Raw genomic sequence first — 20,962 nt, 5'->3', positions numbered from 1 at the left:
AATCTTGCAGGTAGATGCAGCTATTTGTTTTCTAAGATGCTACATATTTCCTGGCAATATCCCTCCCCCCTCCCTCCACTGGGAGGCGTGCTGACCAGTTCCTCTAGCTCAGAAAGATGAGCGCCAGCACCGACCCTTAGGACACTTAGTTTACTGCTGTTTATACAAGAGAGCCTGTGGCTCAGGCAGTACTTCTTAAAACTCACAGCATGCGAACTCCTCCAACGTCGCCTCCTCCTCTCGTGTCCATGATTAGTAACAGTGCGTGCGCGCACACAGGTTACATTAATGGAGTGGAAAGGGCAGATTGTGAAGAGGCATGTTTTTCAGGGCGGTGTCATGTGCAAGTCATAAGAGACGTCCACACAGCTGAACTATCTCACAGACAGATGGTGCTAAGGGCGGAACGCTGAGGGCGCCAATCAGGGCTCTCACCTGATGTCTATAACAAAGCTAGCTCGTAAAGAGTCTGTTACGGCCACATCACATTAAGAACACAGCAGCGCTGGGCACATAAGGGGTGTGTATAACAGGCATTTTCAGTACAGGAAATAAGATTATCAGCAGTTAAATACTGATCCTTTGGTGACACTTGTCTTGTAAATTTTTATTAAGGCAAAAAAGAGATATATTCTGTTACCTGGTTACTGTTTTTTTTTTTTTTTTTTGTACCTTGCATTATGACTTCCAGAGCTACTGTGAAGGTACCTAAGGTGCCACCCCCAAGCGCTGGGAGACCCATTCATGCCGCCGTACTGTCATCCTCTCAGGTAGATACCAGACATGGCAAGCCAGGGTGAGTCATTGGAAGCTAGCGGTGGTGCAACTGCTTTACACACTTCAGCCACTGGATACGTGACTGAAGATGCATTTTCCTCAGCCCTGCAGGGCCTAGAAGGAAGATTAGTGGCTTTAATCTCATCCTCCATCCAGGTGCATAGGAAGCGTCCTAGATCCCTCTCCCCCACCTTAAACTCTTTACAGTGGAGGGTCCAAGGGAATTGTGGGAACAAGATGAGGTATCTCCCTCAGATAATTTAGAGGAAAGACAAGCCGGTTATTCCTCTGCTGAGGAAACAATACTTGATGTTTCAGTTTCACAAACTGAAGTACAGAACCTTAGCCTCGGTTTACACTGGGACGACTTGTCAGGCGACCTAGGTCGCCTGACAAGTAGCGTCCCGTTCAGTACAATGGAACCGTTCTAATCGGAGCGACGCAAGTCGCTCCGACTTAGAAAAAGGTTCCTGTACGACTTTGGGGGCGACTTGGGGCGACTTGCATAGAATTCTATACAGAAGTCGTTTTGCAAGTCGCCCGGGCAGTCGTGTGCAGGTCGCCTCGGTGAGGTGACCTGCAAGTCGTGCCGCCTCTGGTGTGAACCGAGGCTCACTGAAATGGTTCGCTGTGCTTTCATGGTACCCCTAACAGAGCTAGCTGAAGGTCCGGTCTCCTCCCTGGGTTCCCTCAAACCTCTACAACCATTGCCTGCGTTTCCCGTCCACGCATTACTAGAGAAGCTTATTTATACCGAATGGGATCATCCGGATAAGCTCCACCCCCCCCCCCCCCCCCCCCCTCCGAAGAGATTCTCAGCTCTCTATCCTATGGAGGAAAAATTCACAAAAAGATGGAAAGTTCCTGTAGTTGACGCTGCGATTTCCAATGGGAATAAAAGTTTAACTTGTCCAGTGGACAATGCGCTTATGCTTAAAGATCCAACTGATAAGAAGTTGGAAGGCCTATTAAAATCCTTCAAACTGGTAAAATTACTGCGCTATCCCAAAAAACTAATATGTGAAATAATACAATGATATGAGAAATAGCTGCAACTACAAATGTGAGACATGTCCACTTAATAAACAAAAAAATAAATAATAGCTGTGCTGCAATATGTGAAATGTAATCAAAAATAGGATAATGTGATCACATTAATATATACACATTATACACCCATATATAGTGAGCTAACAGTGATAGAACAATTTAGTTGTGGTCAAGAATCAAAGATATACCCATAGAATCAATTAAATTGTACAGTCCAACTCCAAAGTAGGTGAAGTAAAAAGTTCACTGGCAGAGTAATCTTTCCAAGGAGGGATTAACAGTCATCCAAACGGTGTTTGACATGCGACCTTATCACTCGGAAGAATGTGGTGACAGAAAGGTTCCTCCACCTTTAAATAAACTGCCCCTTACCAGCTCCTTTGATCTCTTGTTAGGAGATCGTGAAGGCGTGTGGCTGTCTACCCCAGCCTCGGGTCTTATCTGTGAAAGGATCCCACGTCTCCTTGGTAGGAATCTTCTAAGTGATGGATGGGCACTCGTTCCCCATAAAAGTACAAGTAAAAGAGGCTTCCATAGCGTAACACGTTTAAACAGATTTATTTAAGAGATAAAATGCACTTACTATGTTGCAGCATAGGAATCATGTAAAACCAAATGCCGGCCGGCTTCAGACTGCTGCCCGTTGCTTCCCGGGATCAGTGAGGATAGTGGTGACGTCAGCACGCGCTCCTCCCTACGCCGTTTTGTCACAACTGACGTCTTCCAGGGACACGGGCAGCGTGCTGACTCACCACCTATAAATATCCTATCAAATCAACGGAACGCCCCCATCTGAGCTCAAGGTGTCCCGTGACTAGTATCGCCATTTTAAGAGAGGGCAAACGCCCTTCCCCAAAGCAGATATATGTATTATTGTGATAAATCAATGAAGTTACACTTAGTCTCCATTAGACCTCACACTAACCCCCAAAAATCTTATTAAAAGCGGAATACTAAAAAGCAACCTTCCTCATCCCCTCCTAAATGGGTGATAGTGATTGGTAGTCTAAAAAAAGGCCATGAAACCTAAATTAAAATATTGGTCCGGGTGTTCATGGCGATCACAAACCAAAAACGGCTGAGTGTATCACAGCACTCAGTACGATCACAATATATATACTGAGAAAAAGGGGGCACAGCTTATGTAATTAAGGGCCTCAACTAATTCTCATAAATATTAAATGCATGTACCACAGATCCCTAATTCCTTAGTCGATATAAAATAATTCATTTAAAAAAATGTATACAAAGATTTAATAATTCGTCCTCCCCCGAGGTTGTATCGCAATTAGGGGTCACACAAAAAAAATTAATCAACGGGATATATGACTAAGTCCCAAACCATCCTGTATGCTACCTTATGTTAACCGGAAAAACTTACTTAATGATATTGACACTGGTAGGACTCATTAATTGACTATTTATGGCCTATCTAATGGATGGGAATGAAATTTCCCCCCATATGTTCCCTTGAAATGAGGTTATTAAGAAAAAGTTAATATCTCAAAAATAGATTGAGATACTTATGAGGTAGGGACCCCAATGTGGCGTTGGTATGAGTAATCCCCCAATGAAAGCATGAGAGGTTGGGACCCTACTCTCCCCTTACCGTAAGTAATCCCCCTTGCAAGCCATTGAATAAAGGGCCCCATACTAATTTCAATTCACAAAACTGGTGAGCCATGAGCTCAGAGTGGGGCCAAGATATAAATTCCTAACCATTATCAATAAAGGCATTTACATCAGTGTCAATATTAAGACTGTAAGGAGTATAGCACCGGACCCGATGGATCCATGCCATTTCAAGTCTGGATAGTTCCCTGACTAAGGAACCACCCCTCCAATGAGCACTGTACCTATCTATCCCCCCAAAAAAAAGGGTATTTGCAGGGTTGCGATTATGATATAGAGCATAATGTTTGGACACAGAATGGAATTGGAAGCCATTTTTGATGTTAGTAATATGTTCTCCCAGGGGGACTTGCATAGGCCGTTTGGTCCTGCCTATATATTGCAACCCGCACGGGCATTGCAATAAATATACAACACCCTTCGAGCTGCACGTGACGAAGGGCTCTATTTTATGTTCCCTAGATGCACTATGAAAAATAAAAGATTCAGTTTTTCTCTGTTTGCTTTTGTTAAGTGAGCAGATCTGACACCTGCGGCACTGGTGGTAGCCTGAAAGGTTCTGAAAGAACGACACCTTTTTAGTGGGTGGATCCACCACATTTGGGGCGATCCTATCACGAAGAGATGGGACTCCCCTAAAAACAAATTGTGGTTTCTCAGGTAAAATAGTTTTGATCACTCTATTGTTTCCCAGTAGATGCCAATGCTTGGGTAAAATATTCTTGATTTGGCGATGTTGTGTGGAAAAGGTGGTAATGAATGGTAAAGATGGTCTCTTATTATCCTCCCTAGGGACCTCATTCAACAGAGTGGCTCTATCAATCTCCATGAGATGAGCCAGGAAAGGATTAATTTCCTTGACCTGACCATTTCCAAGGAGGGAGATGCATTCAAAACAATCTTGTTTTTTAAAAAAACTGATCGCAACGCCTTCATTCCTATAGGGAGCTGTCATCATGACTCCTGGCTTAAGTCAATCCCAAAAAGCCAGTTTATAAGAATGAGGCGCAACTGCACAGATATTAGTGATTATAGGACACAGGCAGGAATCATTTCGAGGAAATTGGAAGAAAAGGGGTATGATAGGGATTCCTTGGTGAAGGTAATGGAACAGGTGGAAACTACTGATAGAGCCACTCTGTTGAATGAGGTCCCTAGGGAGGATAATAAGAGCCCATCTTTACCATTCATTACCACCTTTTCCACACAACATCGCCAAATCAAGAATATTTTACGCAAGCATTGGCATCTACTGGGAAACGATAGAGTGATCAAAACTATTTTACCTGAGAAACCACAGATTGTTTTTTGGGGAGTCCCATCTCTTCGTGATAGGATCGCCCCAAATGTGGTGGATCCACCCACTAAAAAGGTGTCGTTCTTTCAGAACCTTTCAGGCTACCACCAGTGCCGCAGGTGTCAGATCTGCTCACTTAACAAAAGCAAACCGAGAAAACCTGAATCTTTTATTTCTCATAGTACATCTAGGGAACATAAAATAGAGCCCTTCGTCACGTGCAGCTCGAAGGTTGTTGTATATTTATTGCAATGCCCGTGCGGGCTGCAATATATAGGCAGGACCAAACTGCCTATGCAAGTCCCCCTGGGAGAACATATTACTAACATCAAAAATGGCTTCCAATTCCATTCTGTGTCCAAACATTATGCTCTATATCATAATCGCAACCCTGCAAATACCCTTTTTTTTTTTTTTTTTTTTTTTTTTTTTTTTTTTTTTTTTTTTTTTGGTCATGGGTACAGTTGCTCATTTGGAGGGGTGGTTCCTTAGTCGGGGAACTATCCAGACTTGAAATGGCATGGATCCATCGGGTCCGGTGCTATACTCCCTACGGTCTTAATATTGACACTGATGTAAATGCCTTTATTGATAATGGTTAGGAATTTATATCTTGGCCCCACTCTGAGCTCATGGCTCACCAGTTTTGTGAATTGAAATTAGTATTAGGGCCGAAACAACTAATCAATTAATCGACAACTAATCGATTATGGAATTAATCGATTACTATTTTCATAATCGATTAATCGGCCAGTAACATAATGGGGTTAAAAAAAGCTAAAATTAGCCCTTTATAGTACAAAAAGAGCAAATAATCTCTACTGTAAACATTACTTTCACCGTTGCACAGTAAAAAAACGAAGGGCTAATTTTTTTTTTTAACTCCATTATGTTACTAAATGTCTTAGGCCTGGTTCCCACCCATGTGTTTTTTTTTGTGCTTTTTGCAGAAATGCACTACAGTTCACTTAACGTTCACATCTATGCTTTTTTTTCAGCTGCTGTGTATTTGGAAAGGGTCAAGGACCTTTTTCAATGCAAAACAGTGCTTTTTTGGTTCAATATACTTCAATGGAGAAGCTGCAGAAAAGCATGTAATATTACAGTTCTGTTTGAAAATCTGCAAAACAGTCTAGAACTTTTTTTTTTTTTTTTTAAATAAAAAAATTTGATCTGAGTCTGATATTTACAAGATTCAACCTCTAATAGTATATAGAGTATATCTCCTCTAATAGTATATACAGTATATCTCTTCTGTCTGTTAAAGATTTTACTCCCTAACCATATAGTTGGTTATTTTATATTTACCCCTGCGTATAGAGATATTTAGGAATAAATGTCCTTTTTTTTAAAACTTTACATATTAACTAAATTATACACCACACTTTTTTGTAAGGTTATTAACCGATTAATCGGCCAACTAATCGATTATGAAAATAATCGTTAGTTGCAGCCCTAATTAGTATGGGGCCCTTTATTCAATGGCTTGCAAGGGGGGATTACTTATGGTAAGGGGAGAGTAGGGTCCCAACCTCTCATGCTTTCATTGGGGGATTACTCATACCAACGCCACAATGGGGTCCCTACCTCATAAGTATCTCAACCTATTTTTGAGATATTAACTTTTTCTTAATAACCTCATTTCAAGGGAACATATGGGGGGAAATTTCATTCCCATCCATTAGATAGGACTCATTAATTGACTGTTTATGGCCTATCAGTGTCAATATCATTAAGTAAGTTTTTCCGGTTAACATAAGGTAGCATACAGAACGGTTTGGGACTTAGTCATATATCCCGTTGATTAATTTTTTTTTTTTTTTTTTTGTGTGACCCCTAATTGCGATACAACCTCGGGGGAGGACGAATTATTAAATCTCTTTGTATAATTTAATTTTAATGAATTATTTTATATCGACTAAGGAATTTGGGGATCTGTGGTACATGCATTTAATATTTATGAGAATTCGTTGAGGCCCTTAATTACATAAGCTGTGCCCCCTTTTTCTCAGTATATGTATTGTGATCGTACTGAGTGCTGTGATGCACTCAGCCGTTTTTGGTTTGCGATCGCCATGAACACCCGGACCAATATTTTAATTTAGGTTTCATGGCCATTTTTTAGACTACCAATCACTATCGCCCATTTAGGAGGGGATGAGGAAGGTTGCTTTTTAGTATTCCGCTTTTAATAAGATTTTTGGGGGTTAGTGTGAGGTCTAATGGAGACTAAGTGTATCTTCATTGATTTATCACAATAATACATATACCTGCTTTGGGGAAGGGCGTTTGCCCTCTCTTAAAATGGCGATACTAGTCACGGGACACCTTGAGCTCAGATGGGGGCGTTCCGTTGATTTGATAGGATATTTATAGGTGGTGAGCCAGCACGCCGCCCGTGCCCCTGGAAGACGTCAGTTGTGACAAAACGGCAGAGGTAGGAGCGGCGTGCTGTCGCCACTATCCTCGCTGATCCCGGAAGCAACGGGCAGCAGTCTGAAGCCGGCCGGAATTTGGTTTCACATGATTCCTATACTACAACATTGTAAGTGCATTTTATCTCTTTTAAATAAATCTGTTTAAACGTGTTACGCTATGGAAGCCTCTTTTACTTGTACTTTTATGGGGAACGAGTGTCCATCCATCACTTAGAAGATCCTACCAAGGAGACGTGGGATCCGTTCACAGATAGGACCCGAGGCTGGGGTAGGCAGCCACACGCCTTCACGATCTCCTAATAAGAGATCAAAGGAGCTGGTAAGGGGCAGTTTATTTAAAGGTGGAGGAACCTTTCTGTCACCACATTCTTCCGTGTGATAAGGTCGCATGTCACACACCGTTTTGGATGACTGTTAATCCCTCCTTGGAAAGATTACTCTGCCAGTAAACTTTTTACTTCACCTACTTTGGAGTTGGACTGTACAATTTCATTGATTCTATGGGTCAATCTTCATATCTTTGATTCTTGACCACAACTAAATTGTTTTATCACTGTTAGCTCACTATATATGGGTGTATAATGTGTGTATATATTAATGTGATCACATTATCCTATTTTTGATTACATTTCACATATTGCAGCGCAGCTATTTCATTTTTTTTTTTTTTTTTCTATTAAAATCCTCTTTTTCCTTAGCAGGGAGCCTGACTCAGCCTGCAATTGCAGCTATAGGCATCTGTCAGTCCTTAAAGGACCAGTTCACAGATGCTCTTAACGAGCACGGCCCGGGAATTGGCAGAGCTGCCTAGAGCATTATGCTTTGCCATAGATGCCATGAAGGATTCTATTCATCAGGCTTCTCGCCTTGCGCTTGTGCTAGGTCAGATGCGAAGGACCCTTTGGTTAAAGGGTTGGTCAGCTGAAGCGCCTTGCAAGAATCTTTTAACCAGTTTTCCCTTTAATAGAGAATGACTATTTGGCGAGAGTTTGGATAGGTATATCCAGACCATTTCTAGCGGAAAAAGTACTCTCTTGCCAGTTAAAAGCGCACTTTTGTCCCCTGCGCCAGGTACATCCACCTCTAGGCAGGGGCGACGGCCTCCACCATCAGACTCTAGAGGAAGACCTCAGGGTTAAACCCAGGCACAAAGGAAGACCTGGAGCCGCAAGTCTGCAATGCAGAATACCAAGGCCTCGTCATGAAGAGGCATCTCCCCTCACCAAAGTGGGGGGAAGACTTCTGAGGTACTCAGAAGTCTGGCAAAGGGAGATTCAGGACAAATGGACTTTCTCCACAGTCACTCTAGGATACAAGCTAGAGTTTCGAGAGTTTCCACCTTCTCGTTTTCAGAGATCAAACATTCCAAAAGATCCAGGGAAAAGGCAATCCCTGTTGCAAGCATTCGACTGATTATTGGCTCAAGGGGTGATCTTACAGATTCCCAAACAAGAGTAAGGTTTGGGGTTCTACACAAACCTGTTTATGGTACCAAAGCCAAATGGGGATATCGGGCCAATTCTAGATCTACGGAATCTGAATCAGTTCCTGAAGATCCGCTCCTTTGGCATGGAGTCAATCAGATCAGTTGTTTCTATCCTACAAGGAGAACTTTTGGCATCCATAGACATCAGAGATGCATATCTACATGTCCCTATATTTCCTCCTCACCAGAAGTTTCTGTGATTCGAAGTAGAACAAAGGCATTTTCAGTTTGTAGCCTTGCCCTTTGGGCTAGCTACAGCACCTCAGGTGTTCACAAAGGTACTAGCCCCACTTCTAGCAAGGTTAAGGGCACAGGGCATAACTGTCTTGGCTTACCTAGACGATCTATTGTTAATAGACCAGTAGGTGGCCCGCTTTAAGCAGGATGTAGCCATTACAAGCAGTTACCTGGAGAATCTGGGTTGGATTCTCAACCTGAAGAAACCCTCCTTTAAAGCCTCTAAAAAGGCTGGAGTATCTGAGTCTGATCATAGACACAGCCCAGGAAAGGGTGTTCTTGCCTCCCGCAAAGATCAGCTCCATACAAGAGCTGGTGCGGATGGTCAGGTCAAAGAGAAATCCCTCAATATGTCTTTGCATGAGGTTATTAGGAAAGATGGTAGCTTCATTCGAAGCAGTTCCCTATGCCCAATTCCATTCGAGACTGTTTCAAAACGGTATCCTCTCTGCTTGGAACAAGACGATTCAAGCTTTAGATTTACCAATGCAGCTGTCCCCAAGAGTGTACCAAAGCCTCAGTTGGTGGTTACTAAATCGGATCCTGCTGAAGGGAAAGCCCTTCAGACCAATTATCTGGAAAGACAAGGGACCCACTCGCATACGGAACAGATGCGTTGGTGACCCCATGGGATCAGTTTTCACTGATTTATGCATTTTTCCCTCGATTCAGTTGCTACCTCGACTTCTTTGCAGGATCAGGCTGGAAAGAAAGTGGGTAATACTGGTAGCACCAGCATGGCTCAGAAGGTCATGGTATGCAGAGATCGTAAAGATGACAGTGGAGGGTCCATGGCTCCTCCCACTAAGGCCAGACCTGCTATTACAGGGGCCGATCTTCCATCCTACTTTACGAACGCTAAATTTAATGGCCTGCCTATTGAGACCCACATTCTGAAGAAACATGGGCTTTCCAGGTCAGTTATTTCTACTTTGATTAATGCTAGGAAGCCAGCTTCTAGAGCTATATATTATAGTCTCTGGAAAGCTTATGTTTCCTGGTGTGAATCCAAGGGTTGGCACCCTCGAAGATATATTATAGGCAGAATTCTTGCCTTTCTACAGGTAGGCATGGAGATGAAGTTGGCTCTGAGTACTATTAAGGGCCAAGTCTCAGACTTATCAATTTTATTTCAAAGACCACTTGATACGCATTCTTTAGTCCAGGGTTTCATGCAAGGAGTGATGCGGCTTAATCTGCCAGTTAAATCACCCTTAAGCCCTTGGGACTTGAATTTTTAGTTTTGTCTGTGTTACAAAAACAGCCATTTGAACAGATACAGCATATTCCTTTAGTCCTTTTGACAAGGAAGCTGGCATTTTTGGTTGCTATATCCTCAGCAAGGAGGCTTTCAGAATTAGCTGCTCTTTCTTGTAAAGAGCCATATTTGATTATTCATGAGGACAGAGTGGTGTTAAGCCCTCGTCCAGGCTTTTTGCCAAAAGTGGTTTCAGGCTTTTATCTGAATGAAGATATATTTGTCCTGCCATCGTTTTCTCCAAAACCATGTTCCAAGGAAGAAAAGTCACTACATTGTCTTGATGTGGTGAGAGCAGTGAAGATCTTGTTAAAGAAAACTGCCCAGATTCGGAAGACTGATGTCTTATTTATTCTGCCAGAGGGTCCTAAAAAGGACAGGCAGCGTCAAAATCCACTGTTGCTATGTGGATTCGGCAAGTTATAATTCAAACTTATGATTTAAAGGGAAAGATTCCCCCTTTTCAAGTTAAGGCGCGCACTTCCAGAGAGGTTGGTGCTTCTTGGGCAGTGCGTCACCAGGCCTCAATGTCTCAGATCTGCAAGGCCGCGACTTGGTCTTCAGTACATACATTTACAAAATTTTATCAAGTAGATGTAAGGTGGAATGAGGATAGCGCCTTCGGGCACAGTGTGCTGCAGGCAGCAATATAATTCCTCAAGGTCTGGGGGTGCCCTACGGGTTGTGTCCCTCCCCTCAAGTAGAATTGCTATGGGATGTCCCACTAAGTAATTACTTGAGGCTCTGTGTCCTATGATGTACGATAAAGAAAATAGGATTTTTTTAAACGGCTTACCTGTAAAATCCTTTTCTTGGAGTACATCATAGGACCTGCCCCTCCTCTTTTATAGGGAGAGAGTATATTGCTTGGCTACAAAAACTGAGGACTCCTGGAAGGAGGAGGGGTTATATAGGGGAGTCAACTTCCTTTATTGGTTATACCAGTGTCAACACCTGAAGGTAGGCCCATAACCCACTAAGTAATTACTTGAGGCTCTGTGTCCTATGATGTACTCCAAGAAAAGGATTTTACAGGTAAGCTGTTTTAAAAATCCTATTTTTTTTTTCCCCCTACAAATAAAGCTTTCCTTTGGTGGTATTTGATCACCTCCTGCAGTTTATTTTTTGCACTATAAAACAAAAAAAGCGACAATATTGAAAAATTATATACATATAATTATACACCCTTCCCACCCCCCCCCCCACCCCCTCAGTTTAGGGCGATACGTATTCTTCTACATAGTTTGGTAAAAAAAATCGCAGTAAGTGTTTGGTTTGCACAAAAGTTATAGCGTCTACGAAATAGGGGATAGTTAATGGCATTTTTATTATATATATACATACATACATACATACATACATACATACATACATACTTTTTTTTTTTTTTTTTTTTTTCTGATCCTGACTGCGACTAATGGCAGACAGATCGGACACTTTTGGCGCAGTTTTGGGACCATTCACATTTTATACAGTGATTAGTGCGATTAAAAATGCATTGATTACTGTGTAAATGTGACTGGCAGTGAAGGGGTTAACCAGGAGGGGGTGCTGCAGGGGTTGTGTGACACGACACTGATCACTGCTCTCGATCACAGGGAGCTGTGATCAGTGTCGTTAGGCAGAACGGGGAAATACTTGTTTACATCAGCATTCCCCCGTTCTTCCTCTCCGTGAGACGATCGCGGGTATCCCTGCAGACATCGAGTCCGCGGGACCGCGATCACACTCACGGAGCACGCGCCTGTAAGCCACTTCTTAAAGGGCAACATACAGGTACATTAATATGCCTGTACATGCCCTTCTGCCGCAGTATATCTGTGTGAAGCAGCTGGCAAGCGGTTAATAACTGATGTGCATAAACAAAATGTATTTTTTTTTTTTTTTTCAAACAAAAGAACTTAAAGGAGTTGTAAACCCGTGTGTGTGTGTGTGTGTGTGGTTTTTTTCACCTTAACGCAGCCTATGTATTAAGGTGAAAAACCTTCTTACAGTGACTGGCCCCCCGGCCCCCCAGCCCCCCCCCCCTCCCCATTTTACTCGAGCCTGTTCGTTGTCTCGGCTCTTAATTGGATAGATTGATAGCAGTGCAGCCATTGGCTCCCGCTGCTGTCAATCAAATCCAATGACTCGGGGGGGTGGGGTCGAGTCCCACTTTCTGTGTGACTACACACAGAAGCAGGACTCGGGAGCACGCCTGCACAGGTGTCCACCAAGGAGACCTTTTCTCCAACGTGGACACCTGTTGCAGGGAGGAGCTACTAGCGCCACTGGGGGACCCCAGAAGAGGACGATCAGGGCCTCTCTGCGCAAAACGAACTGCACAGTGGAGGGAAGTTTGACACGTGTCTTTTGTGTGTGGGTTTTTTTTTGTTTTTTTTTTTCATCAAGGGTTTACAAACTCTTTTAAACTGAATATGTCCACATAAAAAAGAATTCAAACACTGTCTTCATCACAGCACGTCTTCTCATGATGTTTCATTCGGGCCACCAGGCCATGCATCTTTGTCGCATTTTGCACACATACCTGGTTTACCCATACATAGAGGAACTTCATTAAAAATATTCCCAAACCAGGTCTCTTAGGGTCTGCTGCCATTTTGCTCCTCAAGGGAGGAATAAAGCACTTCAGGCTATGTGCAGAAAGATCACAAGATTTTTAGGTGGCTTAGAAGGTTTCACTTTTATTTTTACTGCTTACCCTTCCTCCTTACACTTTGAGCCTGGTACAGATACATTTCTCTTCAAACAAAGAGATGGGCAGTGACATTATAATAATAATAATAATATCCTTCTTTTTTTTTTTTTTTTTTTTTCTTTCATCCATTTAAAAAAAAAAATCGGATGTAAATTGTGTGGGGGGTGGGGCGGTTGTTTTCATGGGAAAAAATGGCTCCGGGGTTTAAGTGGTTAAGAACTCTAGCTAGAGGATGTAAAAACTGATGAAAGGAGTGGTCCGCGTGTGTGAAAGGGGCCTTAGGTGGTAGCTGCTTTTTGTTGATATATTTAATAATATTATTATTATTCTAATATTTATAATATTATTTTTTTCCAATTTTTGGTTTAGTTTACTAACACAGGGTTACTATTGATTCAGACTTCTCTACTTGTCCTGTTTGCTGTTCTCATCGAAAGTGGAAGCAAAGGAAAATCTCAAATTTTGGGTTGTCCCCAGAACAGTAGTGGAAATATTCTAATGGACGCTTGTTCTGGTGACATCCTAGGATTGGCTGGCTCACTTTGGAGGGATTGCCTCTCAATTCTTGTTTTGACTTTGACAGGAAGTGAAGGAAAAATCTTACTCTTTAAAGCTCATTTACTCTATAAATATTTCAGTGCTAAAATGTATTAAACAAAAAAAAAAAAAAAAAAATTTGAATGCCCATAGCCTGATCCCAGGCTAAGTTTAAAGGGAACAGTACAGTCCCCAAGCTATCTATCCATGATGGTGACATCTAGTGGAAGAATTTTAGTTTAGCAGGTAGGTTAACTCTACAGGTAAGCACCTAGAGTCTGACATATCTCTTCATGCTACAGGTCAAGTAATGTGTAACACTCACAAGAATGCATGATCTCTTAGAGATCAGTTTTCCCCCATAATGTCTTCTGCAGAGAAAGGTAATGTCTATAAAAGAGAATATACTCTTGTTGCAGGAAGAAATATATTCTTTTTTTACTGCCACCATGTAACAAACTTTTGGCTGGCTATAGAAATTCTTCTTTCCCCTCCCTTTTTTTTTTTTTTTTCCCCCATGTTGCAGTCTCTAATAGGAATGACTATTTACAGCTTATAAGGTGGGGGTCAGCAACTTGTAGATCGCCGTCTGGGCTTGCTGACCCACCATTCCAGAGCATCAAACAGTGCAATGCAGAGGGACTACTTGTAAAGTTAGAGCTGTAGAAGGGAGCGAGAGCTGTATAAGCCAATGGCTCCTCTGTAGTGCTGGCTCCTGTCCCATGCGGAGTGATACCAACTGCACCCCACCTCTTATCCCAGCTAGCGGTCTCCAGAATGGTGCCAGCAGCAGGAAAAAAGATCTTCAGGTTAGTGTGATGCAATACACTGGGCATAATAGTTTAGGGCTGCTTTCACACTGATGTGCTGTGCTTTGTCCACACCACTGGTGCAGTGCCTGCAGGTTTGTTGCACTTAGCCATAGTCTATTATATCCTGCTGTTTGACCACCCCCCCCCAACTTTGTGTGAATGAGCCCTAAGGTGCTGCTGCTGAATGCAACTAAGGGCTCATTCAGTGCTGCTCCTCTGAAAAGCAATCCCAGTGTGTGTTGATAGGTGGTGAGGGGGCGATATGTTTCCTTCTCACCACCTGACTTAAACCCACGATTGCTGTGCAATGCACACGTTTACGACACGGTAGTACAGCAATTGGAGGTTTAAAACCGGAGGAGGCAACCATGTGCCCGGTGATCTTTGACTTCTCCCGTGTTGTTCAGGTAGATCTCCACCTCTTTAAGTTTGACTACCCCTGTTCTAGGGAGTTCAGAGGTGACATTGGAGATCTTCTAAACGTCTGTCTCCTTTAAACCTATCACTTTGTCAGCTCCCTTGTGGTGGCAATTAATAAATAAAGTAACAAACTTAAATTTTAATATAGAGATAGATAGATAGAGAGATTATCAAATGCCCCCATACATTTTTTAAAACTCCCACCGTACACGCACATTTGAACACATGCATACTTTGGTTCACAAGCGTATGAAAACAATGATTATGCCACACTGCCATGCATGCTGGAGTGAGAGCAATAATTCTAGTGCCATCATTCACTGTTGCCTCCAAATTAATTACAGTGCCTTGCAAAAGTATTCACCTCCCTTGGCAATTTTTGATTTGTTGCCTCACAACCTGGAATGTAACATGGATTGTTTTAGGATTTGCATCATTTATTTTACAGAACATGCCCACACACAACTTTTTTTTTTCTTTTTTTTTTTTTTTTTTGAAGCAAACAACAAATTGGACAAAATAACAAAGTCAATGTGCATAACTATTCACCCCCCTAAAGTCAATACTTTGTAGAGCCACCTTTTGCGGCTATCACGGCTCCAAGTCGCTTTGAATAAGTTTCTATGAGCTTGCTACATATTACCACTGGAATTTTTGCCAATTCCTCTCTGCAAAACTGCTCCAGGTCCTTCAAGTTGTATGGTTTGCGCTTCTGAACAGCAATCTTTAAGTCTCACCACAGTTTTTCTATTGGATTGAGGTCTGGGCTCTGACTAGGACATTCCAACACATTTACATGTTTCTCCTTAAACAACTCTTAAGTGTTACTTTAGCAGTGTGTTTGGGGTCATTGTCCTGCTGGAAGGTGAACCTCCGTCCTAGCCTCAAATCGCACAGAGTGGTACAGGTTTTGCACAAGAATATCCCTGTATTTAGCACCATCCATCTTTTCCTCTACTCTGATTTAGTTTCCCAGTCCCAACTGCTAAAGAAAAAACAACCCCACATCATGATGCTGCCACCACCATGTTTCACTGTGGGGATGGTGTTCTTTGGGTGATGTTGGGTTTGCGCCAGACATAACGTTTTCTTTGGCCATAAAGTTAAATTTTAGTCTCGTCAGACCAGAGCACCTTCTGCCATACATTTTGGGAGTCTCCCACATGCCTTTTTACAAACTCAAAACATGCCGTTTTTTGCTGAAAGCAATGGCTTTCTTCTGGCAACCTTGCCATAAAGCCCAACTCTGTGGATCGTACGGCTTATTGTCGTCCTATGTACAGATACTCTAGTCTCTACTCTGGAACTCTGCAGCTGCTCCAGGGTTACATTAGGTCTCTGTGCTGCCTCCCTGATTAATGCCCTCCTTGCCCGGTCTGTGAGTTTTGGTGTGTGGCTGTCTCTTGGCAGGTTTGATGTTGTGCCATGTTCTTTCCATTTGGTTATGATAGATTTGATGTTGCTCCTAGGGATCATCAAAGATTTGGAGATATAGATATAAAGATAGATGGAGATAGATAAAATTGTGTAATAACCTAACCCTCACTTTGTACTTCTCAACAACATTGTCCCTTACTTGTTAGGAGAGTTCCTTGGTCTTCATGGCAGTGTTTGGTTAGTGGTGCCTCTTGCTTGGGTGTTGCAGCCTCTGGGGCCTTTCAAAAAGGTGTGTGTATGTAGTGACAGATCACGTGACACTTAGATTGCACACAGGTGGACATCATTTCACTAATTGTGTGACTTCTGAAGGTAAGTGGGTGAATACATATGCACATGCCAATTATCAGTTTTTTTTTTTTGTTTTTTTTACTTCTGAAAAAATAGATTTATGTATATATTCTAATTTTACTTCACCTACTTCGACTATTGTGTTCTGATCCATCACATATAATTCAGATTAAAAAAACCTTGAACTAAAGGCTGTAATGTAACGAAATGGGTAAAAAGCTAAGTGGGTGATTACCAGAGGTCGACCGATATGGGTTTTTCTGTGGCCGATGCCGATATTTAGAAATTGCAGTGGCCGATATATGATGCCAATTTTTTGGGGCCGATATCTTTGGCCGATTTTTTTTTTTTTTTTTTTTTTTTTTTTTTTTTCCCCCTTCATCTCATAAAAGCTAACAGTTAGACCCCTTTCACACTGGGGCGTTTTTCAGGCGCTTTTGGGCTAAAAATAGCGGTGCTTCAGGGACACATTTAACCCCTTCCTCGGCCGCTAGCTGGGTTATAAGCGCCCCGCTAGCAGCCGAATAGCGCCGCTAAAATGATGGTAAAGCGCCGCTAAAACTAGCAGCGTTTTACCGTCAACGCATGCCCGCTCCAGTGTGCAAGCAGCCTTAAGTAATACAGAAACCAGAAAATGTCTTACATTTATTAAACAAAACAAACCTCCAATCAGTTCACTTGTATGTGTAATTTAGATAACAAAAAAAATATATTAAATACACAAAAACAGGTAATCAAAACTTTTGGTCGAAAAAAAATGGGCTAACTTTACTGCTTAGTTTTTTTATTCATTAGTGTATTTTTTTTTTTTTTTTTAAATTGCGGTTGAAAGACCGCTGCGCAAATACCGTGTGTCAAAAGATTGCAACAACCGCTATTTTATTCCCTAGGGTCTCCGCTAAAAAAGTGATTTTCTAGCAGAAAATACAGGATTTTTACCTTTAAGCAACAAGTGTCAGAAAAGATTTAGTCTTTAAATGGTTAAACTAAGAACTCCTACACACAGAGTTCAGTCCATTGATAAAAGAACCTGAAGAGATACAATGTTTCTTCTTATCAGATTTGGCAGGCTGCCCAGAGAAGGAGAGAAGAAAACTTCAGGCAACTTGCATTGACTTCTATTACAGAAGTCATTTGCAAGTCACCCTGAAGTTTTATAATCGGCCTCCGGTGATGCCGATTAAGTAAAAAAAGCCAAATATCAGCCGATATATCGGTCGACCTCTAGTGACTACTTTTGCAAGGCACTGTAGCTGTAAAGGCTTTTGGGCACCGCCGTTTTTGTTTTGCCCGCCCCTTCACCAGCACACACCATATTAAGGCTTGACATATTTGCTGTCTATTTACTAGACACAGCTTCATCATATAAATATAACGAGATAGGGAGTGGCGCTGTGCGTAAAGGATGTATTAGTGTGTAATGCTTATCTAATGGTAATAGTAAATGTATCAATGTGACATACTATAGGGAACAACAATAAATAGTAATCGCTATGAATACAATAATATATCCCACATAAAAATAAAAATAAAATTAATTAAGTGCTAATTCATAAATAGATTAATTGGTGCCAATAAATATAAAAAGTGCAGCTGTTATCCCATATGCAAAAATATTATTAATGTTGGTGACCACTAGTAGTGTAGTATAACGTAAATAAAAAAGTGATAAGTGCAAAAGTGTCAGATACAATACAATCAGCAATGTTTCAGCACCTGCTGGATAGTAAAAATAAATAAACTACAGATATTAAGTGAAAAAAATATATAAATAAGAATTAAAATATATATTTAAAGGTGTGCAAATATTAAGACCCAAGCTGGTGAATAATTAGTATATATATGGAGGTGTGTCTCTCATAGACTGGTGGTAAAACAATTAATAACAATAATAATCTCATGTGACAAAAAGTTCATGTGATGTCTTCCACCCGATTTTCTCCAGATATTTAAAACCAACTCCCCCTAATGTGATTCCACTCACCAGAACGCTATACCCCTGCAGGGGTATAAGCATAGGATGTCTGTATGCCGGGTGCCGATCACATCCAGGTGTCAATCAAATCTGAATTGATATCCCCTTCAATTCAGTTCCTCAATCCGGATCAGCCACTTGTACACAGGAAGGATATGGGGGAAGATGATAAACCCCTGTTGTAATCCTATTTCCAGCCGGACATCCGCTCCAAAGTATTATATGTAATGAAAGAATTGCTCCACATAGCGTAACTCCATTAAATAACGTTTATTTGTAGATGCTTATACAGTCCAAGGAGTAAATAAATTAAAAAAGAGAGGAGGAAGCATACAAGCTCTCTATCTCCCTTAGCCGTCCCGGGACGCAGCGTGGTACACAGCTACCGCTTGCGTTCCACCGGTCAGCTAGCGAAAACCACAGTAACAGGAAGTGACGTTGTGCGTGCCAAGATAGTCCCGCCTTACGCGTTTCGTCACACGGACGTCATCGGAGGCGCCTCCTCCATATCCTTCCTGTGTACAAGTGGCTGATCCGGATTGAGGAACTGAATTGAAGGGGATATCAATTCAGATTTGATTGACACCTGGATGTGATCGGCACCCGGCATACAGACATCCTATGCTTATACCCCTGCAGGGGTATAGCGTTCCGGTGAGTGGAATCACATTAGGGGGAGTTGGTTTTAAATATCTGGAGAAAATCGGGTGGAAGACATCACATGAACTTTTTGTCACATGAGATTATTATTATTAATTGTTTTACCACCAGTCTATGAGAGACACACCTCCATATATATACTAATTATTCACCAGCTTGGGTCTTAATATTTGCACACCTTTAAATATATATTTTAATTCTTATTTATATATTTTTTTCACTTAATATCTGTAGTTTATTTATTTTTACTATCCAGCAGGTGCTGAAACATTGCTGATTGTATTGTATCTGACACTTTTGCACTTATCACTTTTTTATTTACGTTATACTAGTGGTCACCAACATTAATAATATTTTTGCATATGGGATAACAGCTGCACTTTTTATATTTATTGGCACCAATTAATCTATTTATGAATTAGCACTTAATTAATTTTATTTTTATTTTTATTTTTATGTGGGATATATTATTGTATTCATAGCGATTACTATTTATTGTTGTTCCCTATAGTATGTCACATTGATACATTTACTATTACCATTAGATAAGCATTACACACTAATACATCCTTTACGCACAGCGCCACTCCCTATCTCGTTATATTTATCTCATTTAGGGTACACGTAGTGTCCCTTGCCTACATAGGGGGGCTGCAGTTGCAAATACATCCTGTAGCGCGGATCCATTGACAAAATTACAGCTTCATCATATGTTCCTCAAAAAAAAAAAAATGAGATTGTTTCTATTCAACGCAAATTAATTTTAGTGTTCATTAGATTTGACAGCAGTGCAATTATGTGACATAATTTTTTTTTTTTTTTTGCAAAATTATGAGGGGGACAAAAAAAAGGGGGGGGGGGGGTTGTTCCAGGTGTGAGTGTTAATATCTAGGCCTGTATGCCTCCTCTTAAAGTGTGTGTGTGTGATTTATATTCTGCAGCCTATTGGTTTTGGGTTCATTCTTTTTAATGTAATGCACATAATAGTACTTTGATTCTATGTATAACACTAAAGTGGAATTTTTATGCGTGGCCTGTTTGGGCTTTCACCTCAGCACATGCCTGGAATGTCACTTTGCCATTCTGCTTTGAGCACAAATCTGTAGTCCTTTCCTATATAGTAGGTTTCTGGAACCTCTCCAGCATTTAAGCAGTCAATGTATTTTATCATTATTCTTACTGTTAATAATTTGAGAGGACATGATCTTCTTCAATAATATTGCAGAACAGAAATCTATCTGTATAACAAATACCTGATTTAACTTAACATTTTAACTTTTGTCTTTGTAGGTTACTGTTCCTGGGAAGTAGATTCCTCTGTCTGTAATTTGGATGATCAGCTGAAATTATTTGTATCTCGCCATTCAGCAAACTTTTCCCAAGATGTGAAAGGTATGGTGATGCTGATTTTATATGGTCTAATACGATATGGCCGAATGGTAATGTTAGATGATGAAACTATTGTGTTCTGTTACACCACCATTATGAATTCTCATGTTCCAAATTCTTTAGCCCTACCTAACACTAAACTCCAGTCACAAACACTTCAAATATTGGTCAGTAGCCACTAATCCACTTTGCAAACCCAGCTATTACCTTGTAATAAAAGTAGCCGTGATCACTGTGCTGTACATAGCCTGTGTGCAGAGCTGTGGGAGGAACCCAGAAGGTCCACCAAAGCTACAGGCTGCCTGTGGAAAGTTGCAAGTGAGGGGAGGGGGGCGCAAATGACCAGTCGCCCTGTATGCAGAAAGGGAAGCAGCGACTGGTCTTTATTACAGGAAGTTCCTGCACAAAGGAAAAGGCTCTCGTTGGTTTACTGCACAGATCTGGAAGAAATGCACAAAGCACCCCACAATTCAAGTAAGAATAAACCTGTCTCTTCTATATAGACAATATTTTTTTGTTTCGATCAGATTTCAGCTTTCAAGCTGAAGTTGAGGCTGGATTCACGTGT

At 41.4% G+C, this 20,962-nt stretch overlaps 1 protein-coding gene across 1 annotated transcript in view; it reads left to right on the top strand.

Moving 5' to 3' along the window:
- MAP1S (microtubule associated protein 1S) overlaps window positions 1-20,962 on the top strand; it is a 149,260-nt gene that overhangs the window by 48,300 nt on the left and 79,998 nt on the right. Inside the window, exon 2 of the mRNA XM_073593607.1 lies at window positions 20,296-20,397. Within this exon, the coding sequence (XP_073449708.1) occupies window positions 20,296-20,397 (102 nt within the window). The remainder of the gene's footprint in view (window positions 1-20,295; window positions 20,398-20,962) is intronic.

The sequence above is a fragment of the Aquarana catesbeiana genome, linkage group LG01 (assembly GCF_042186555.1).
Source record: "Aquarana catesbeiana isolate 2022-GZ linkage group LG01, ASM4218655v1, whole genome shotgun sequence".
NCBI classification, from domain to species: domain Eukaryota; kingdom Metazoa; phylum Chordata; class Amphibia; order Anura; family Ranidae; genus Aquarana; species Aquarana catesbeiana.
Note: the sequence above shows the minus strand (reverse complement) of the source record. Positions and strands in the feature narration are given on the sequence as shown.